Source organism: Gastrolobium bilobum, unplaced genomic scaffold (genome assembly GCF_033153095.1).
Source record: "Gastrolobium bilobum isolate Gb01-03AN ecotype WA unplaced genomic scaffold, APGP_CSIRO_Gbil_v1 utg7510, whole genome shotgun sequence".
NCBI classification, from domain to species: Eukaryota; Viridiplantae; Streptophyta; class Magnoliopsida; order Fabales; family Fabaceae; genus Gastrolobium; species Gastrolobium bilobum.
In genome coordinates, this window is record NW_026897090.1 from 80,090 (window position 1) to 87,316 (window position 7,227).

The window sequence follows — 7,227 nt, forward strand, 5'->3', positions numbered from 1 at the left end:
ATTTGTGTCACGACTCTCACCTACAATAAGATATGAATTCTCGCCAACGAGCCAAATAAATAAATGATAAGGGGTGAAAAGTAAAGTTTTCGCAATTCAGAAGGTAGAATTTTTTAAATTATTTTATATTAAAAGATGATAACATATTTTTATTGCATGAATTTAAAGATACATAGGGCAAACAAGCAGCAGCCATATTGCCATTGGCCACACATATATAGTATACAAAACACTCCCAAAGCGGTGCAGGTGCAGCCCCCTCTGCCTCTGCCCTCGGCACCCAAATTCGAACAACAAACAAAACACAAACACTATAATAATCTCCACTATTGGTTATTATTATAGTGTTAAGCAAGCCTTTCCTGGATTTTCACGTGGAACCCACCTTCCATTTGGGACGTCAAGAACGAAACGAAGTTAGGCTCCACCCCTTCCGCAACCGTCGGCACCACCTTGAACTGCCTGAGGATACCAGCCACCACCCTCTGCATCTGCATAAAAGCCATTTCCTTCCCCAAGCAAATCCTGGGACCCGCCTGAAAGACTGGATAACTGAACGAATCTCTCGCAACGAACTTCAACTTTCCCGAATCACCAACCTTCTCTAACCACCTCTCGGGCCGAAACTCCGCCCAATCATTACCCCAAATACTCTCTAACCTCCCCATCGCGTACACGCTATAAAACACCACCATCCCCTTCTTCACCACCGTCCCGTCCGGCAACACGTCATCCTCAATCGCTTGCTTGCTGTCCATCGGCACCGGCGGGTACAGCCTCATGCTCTCGCACAACGCAGCGTGTGTGTAAACCATATCCTTCACTTCATCGTACGCTGGGGTTTCCGATTTTTCCATTATCTCTTTCACAATCTCGTTCTCCACACGCGGGTTCTTCGACAGCAGCCAGAAAAACCAAGTTAACGCCGCTGACGTCGTGTCTTTTCCGGCCAGTATGAAGCTTATGACAATGTATGTGACGAATTCCTCGTCGGAATGACCCGAACTCAAGAACCGCGACAGCATGTCAACCGATTCAAGTGAGGACTTCTCCTCCAGCTCGCGCTTCTTTCCTCTCACTATGTTCTTCGCGAATTCATGTACTTCTGAAACTGCAATACGCAGTCGTTTTTCAGATCCTATGTTGAGCTTTCTCTTGATTTTCCAGATTAACTCTGACGGTTCGCGGAACCGTTTGCTGCTGATCATGGTCGCCTCCTCGAAAGCTAGCGCGAACTTGCTCCGTTCAACGGACGGTGCAAGGTATTTTGGGTCGAACCCGAACGCGATTTTGCAAATGTTGTCGAACGTGAATCGTTGGAGGATGTCTTGGAAATTGAGGGTTTTTTGGTCTTGGGATGCTGAAGTGAGTATGGGGATGAGCCGGTTGGAGAGCTCGGTGTCGACAACGTGTTCGACGAATTTCCGCAGAGAGTTTGTGTTGAATTCGTGGCTGGCGACTTGTCTCTGAAACTTCCAGTTGTCGCCGTTGGTGTTGAAGATTCCGGTTCCGAGGAAATCGGAGAGGGTTTCGAGAAAGATGTGGCCCTTTTGGTAAATGGAGAAACGGGTCTTGAGAATGTGCTGTACGATGGCGGGGTTGCCGGTGATGACTTGCCGGCGGCCCAAGGGGCGGTGGAGGGTGAAGGTGGCAGCAGGTGAGATTTGGACTATATCAGATAACCATTGGATGTTGGTGTTTTCGTTTGCTTTGATGGCTAAGTACGAACCAATGAGTGGGTATGCTTTTGGTGCTTTCTTCGCCGAAGATGGTTTGAGGAAGAGGAAAAAGATTAGCACTGGGAGGATGAATAGGAAGAACAAAGGATGCAACAGCATGTGAATCATTGTGGTAAGTTCAAAGAGAGTGAAGCAGGTTACAATAATTGCTAATAGTAGATGTTAGGTTGTTATTTTCAACGATAAAGGAAGTGTAGATATATATACTTAATATACATGGACTATGGTCTCCTACTCTCCTTAGTATAATGCATTACGTTCGATCATAATCTACGCAAGCAAAGTGGTCACTTTTTAAAAAATACTTTTTCACTTTTTAAATTGGGAAGAGTACCTGTTGTTTGTGTCATTTTAAAGGACTTAAAATTATATCATTTTTAGTGAAAGAAAAAAAATAAATAATGTGAGAGAGAGTAGACAAAAAAGGTTAAAAGTGTGGATTTCATCTTTTATAAGAGTAAAATAACACAAATTATGTTAATTAAAAGGACAAACATTTTCTTCTTTTAAATTATACAACTAATAGTAATTTGCAGCCGCCGTGTTATAAAATTCGATCAATTGGCCCGGTTTGGAAACTGATAAATTAGTCCGATTTTTATATTGTTAATCGGACATGTAATAAAATCAGTATACACGGGTGATTTGGTCCGATTTTTTTGTATTGTATAAAATAATTATGTCATGAAACATAAATAAATATTTTTCTTCAATAATTTATATTGTAGTAAAAACTGATTCGTACATAATAAAAAATGATGAGTGGTGAAAAGTAAAGTTTTCTCAATTCAGAAGGTAGAATTTTTTTAATTTTATATTAAAACATGATAAAATATTTTTATTGCATGAATTTAAAGATTGGCCAAACAAGCAGCAGCCATATTGCCATTGGCCATAATATACAAAACACTCCCAAAGCGGTGCAGCCCCCCCTGCCCTCCGCACCCAAATTTCAACAACAAACAAAACACTATAATAATAATAATAATAATAATAAAAAAGCGCCTAAAACGTAATAATTGAGAAATAATATAATAATAATAGATATATAAGTGGTGCCTAAAGCGCAAATGTCTTCCTTATTAGACGCTAGGTGTTTGATAGGTGGAAAAAAATATTTTTCCTGAAGAAAGGGATGGGGGAAAATTATATTGCCATATTTGGTAGATGGATGAGTAAAAAAGTAGTTGGGGTATTTTTTTTTTGAAAAAAAGGTATCTAATTTGTCTGATGTTCATTGAAACGACGTCATTTTGAGATTAAAAAATAAAAAAATTAGAATGATAAAAACTATTATAATCCTGAAATAAATTAAAATTACAAAAATATCATGATTTTCGTCCCAAAACGACGTCGTTTTAATGAACATTAGATAAAGTTATCTAAAGTAACTTTACAAAAAAACAAACCTTTTTTTTTTGCCGTTTTATTTATGATTTTGTTGATTAACTTTCCCATTAAAAGTGTGGTATCAATTTTTCCCCGCGTGTTTGGAGAAATAAGAAAAATTTGTGAGACAAAACTACCCCAGAAGCCCTAGTGGATTAGATGCGTGAACACAAGTGATAGCCGTGAAACACAACCTCAAATCTGAAACAGTGGTACTCTTCCTCGGGTCTGTGTTGAAGGTGTGGCTGCTTGTAGGTGTTACAAATCTCTCTTTTCTCAAAACCACTTCAGGGATGACTTCCTCAAATTTATGTATAATTGATCTTGTTGTGCTTACTTCTATGGGATTCACATTTTTACAGGGATGACTTCCTGTGTCCCAGGGATTCAAGTTGACTTTGTAAGAAAGCATTAGAAGAACCAATGGTATGTGATTGGTTGTTACTGGATTCATGATAACTTCTTGAGTTATCCGTGTTGATGAAATTAGTGGACTTAGTTCAGGTGTTGAGATATATAGTCACACATTGGTTATATGAGCAACTAATGTGGAGTTTATAAGGTGCACTCTCACCCTTTGAGCTAGCTTTTGGGGTGGTGTATCCCAAGGTTCTTTACATGGTATCAGAGTCTCGCCGCCCCCCACTTTCTCTTGTGGCATTTCTTAGCACAGGTAAGTTGGGCCTGGCCTTTATAAGGCCTTGGACACTCTCACCCTTTGAGCTAGCTTTTGGGTGGTGTATCCCAAGGTTCTTTACATCATGGAGGGGAAGAGTTGAACTGATATGGAACAGATCGAGCTCCTTTTTTTATTGATAAGATCTACGACTCTTTCCTTGCGTTGCCTTGATTTTGCACCTTTTGTTTCGCAACGAAGAAGGTGAAAGGAAGGGCTTGAGTTCCAAATATTGAAGTTAAAACGAACAATAATTGAAGAACAAATGTCAGATGTACATTGCTTCTTTACTTTCCTTTCCTTTTACTTGCTGGATTACCCTTTCTTTTTCTTACTGGATTACTTGTAGGTGTGGCGCTATGCGAGCTTGGCGGTGTTAATGAGATCTCATCCACCATTGATACCCGATACAGGAAGAGAGGTCAAGCCAAATGTGCACACACAAAAAACAAACGTTGAGAGAGATAGAGAACACAGACGTATTAACGTTTTCAATAATAAGGACATTCAATATTCAAAATATCAGGCAGTTTCATAATTTTGCTTTATTTTTTTATCAATATTTTACGATCATCCAAATTTAACTTTAGTAAAATTCACCCAATTGTTCTGGAGCCAACCAAATAATTTTTCTTAGCTTATTCGGAAAAAAAAAATTCTGATCATATTCCAATAAAAAATATTTAATTGGTCAAAAAAAATATCTCATATACCAAACAATCGTATGAAAGCGCCAATAATATCGTGACTCTGGCACAAATGCACCATTATTAAAAAGCACATACATATATAGAGATTGGCGCCTTACGTGCCATTTCTTATATATGGAAGGCTAAAGCGCCACTTAGGGGGCGTTTGATCGAGGAGAAATTTTTTGAATACTAGAAAAATGTAATTGATAGGGAAATAGTTAGAAAGTGAGTTTGATAGGAAAATAAAAAAAAAAATTGTTTGGTACCGTAAAATATTAGTGGAGAAATTGAGTTAAATATACTGAGTGTATGTTTGGTTGAAAATAAAAGTTTGATAGAGAAATAAATAGAAATTACGAAAGTAACCTTTTTATAAAATTTTAAATGTTACATGTGGTTAAGAAAAGGGGTATTTTTGTCTTAATTTTCACCCACTTTTTCAATTTCTCCAGTTTTTCAAGAAATACCATGTTGCAAACGGCATTCTTTAACACTGTAGAAATACCTTTTTTACGTGCATTTGAAATTAGATTGGCAACTCTTTTTCATAGGTAAAAGTCATGATTCCATTCAACCAAACGCGGAGAAGGAGAATACAACATGCACTTCCCTAGGAAAATTTTGAGATATCCTGAAACAAACACCCCCTTTAAATGAACGTATATGCTCTACGCGTGCTGAAGGGTCTTCGGGACATTTCTTAATGATGTATGCCTACTTCTTCTTGACGATAGGAGTACGTTTACCTTTTTCGTCCTTTGTTTGTAAGTTGTTAGCGCATGCCAATGTGGCGCCCTCACAATTATCTCCAAATGTCTGGGGTTTTATAAGGGTGTACGAGATGGTTTGTAAGGCGTACAACCTATTTCAATCTCCAGAATCTTTTTTATGTCTGTATAGGTTATGGGGCTGCGTTCCAGCTGGGTTTCTTTCAGGGAAAAAGATAAATTCAAGTTTTGTGACTCCTATCTGAGGAAGGTTCACAAATTTTCCACAGATTTCTTCAAAATTTTCCTCGCAAAAGTTTCCCAAGCATTTTTCTTAAAAGAAGAAGACGATACCCTCATCTTTCCTTTGTATTGGACACATTATCCTTTAGAGGGTCAAAAGTTAAGCTATAGTTTTGATGATTTGAATGATTATGAGAAGCATACTGTTATCACATTATGTAATATAGCGCGAGAGGCTTCTAATTCGGGTTACCTGAGTACTTATACTGTTTTGAATGAGTACACTGATGACGATATTAGGGCTTTCTTGGGTAAGTTCGTTTACATTATTTCAGTTGTAACTAAAAGAAACATTTATATTTGTGTCTATTTTGAATATGTCTAACGCGCACTCTTTGTCCTTTGGTTTTCATATAGTTCTAAAGCAATAGCGACGAGACAAGCTGCTGAAGATGCCATCCCAGCTGATCCTAAGGTGCCATCAATCACTTCTTCTCCTGTTGGTGCCGAATAAAGTCATGGTGCCGTCGCGCGTTTAAAGTCACCCAGACCATCAACAGCAACCCATGCCCTCTCCCCCAAAAAGAAAGAAGTGTTGCACTCACCACAGGGGCAAAAGAGAAAATTCGCAAAAACTGATGAGGGTTTTCCAGAGTCAACCTACTTTGGGGAAGGTTGGGGGTTTAATGCTGATTTATTCGCGAAAGGAAGGGAAATAGGCCCCTGAATTAAAGAAATTCCTATGGATAAGTGGCTGACTGTAGCTGGGAAACTCAGCGTTGCCAACCAGTTTATAATGTCTGTGCCGGGTAAGTATCACTATATGTCTTTTGTATATAAAACTTTGTCTTGACCTTTTAACGTAATATTTTCTGTGTGGTAGAGACAGTTTCTTATCTTAAGGAACGCATTGTGGACCTGAAGGGTGAAAAGGCCATCTTGTGCGCTGAGTTTGAAGAAAGGATGAAAAAGGCTGAAGATGATCGAGCTAAGTTAGTGCAGGAGGTAAAGGATTTGAAAGCAAATGCAAAAGAACTGAGGACTGAAAAGACCACTCTATCCAAACGTGTCATGGATCTCAAGGCCGATGTTGATACTTTGGAGGAAGAGAAAGGCTCATTTGAATACTGAGGTAAAGAAGTTTCAAGATTTCTTCGAGAAGGAGGCCGAGGGGACCTATGTGAATATCGTTAAGCAAGTGCGTCTCTTCAATCCAACTGCGAAGTTGGATAACATCCACTATCTTCATTTCATCAAAGATGGAAAGCTAATGACTTTGAATGATAATAATGAAGAGGAACTGGTGGATTTAGTGAGCGCGATGGACACAGAGACTCCTCCCCAAACAATCGCGCCATCCACTCAAAGTGTAGACCTTGAGGTCGCAAATGAAGATCCTCAGGATATGTCTATCCAAACAATTTGAAAACTTTGTTTTAACTCTTGCAAGATCTGGTTTGTAAATGGGTTGTCCCATTAATATTTTGTTTTATCATCTTTGAACAATGGCTATCGTTTCTGAGACATTCCTCATAGGGTATACTATGTCACGATCTGTGATGTCGCGAGCTAAACAGAGGAGTCTGTTTTCCTCTGAAATATTTTTTATGACTGCATGCTATGTGTAAACCATCATGTAAGATGATTTTTAATTCACCTTGGTGTGCATCAACACATTGATTTTCACAAGTAACTTTAATATCCTAACAGTAATATCCTTATAGGGATATCAAACCGAAATAATGTATATCCATCGTACCTTGTTGTCATATGGCGTTGTG

General features: G+C 38.6%; 1 protein-coding gene across 1 annotated transcript; it reads right to left on the minus strand.

Annotated features, from left to right (window-relative positions):
* Positions 1–239: 239 nt before the first annotated feature.
* LOC133304070 (cytochrome P450 94A1-like) lies at positions 240–1,870 on the minus strand. The gene has a single exon (XM_061504040.1). The coding sequence runs from the start codon at positions 1,845–1,847 to the stop codon at positions 348–350; it is 1,500 nt and encodes a 499-aa protein (XP_061360024.1). The 5' UTR covers positions 1,848–1,870; the 3' UTR covers positions 240–347.
* Between the last annotated feature and the right edge of the window lie 5,357 nt (positions 1,871–7,227).

Coding starts and splice junctions, on each gene's coding strand:
- LOC133304070 (XM_061504040.1), bottom strand. CDS start 1,847: ATGATTCACATGCTGTTGCATCCTTTGTTCTTCCTATTCATCCTCCCA.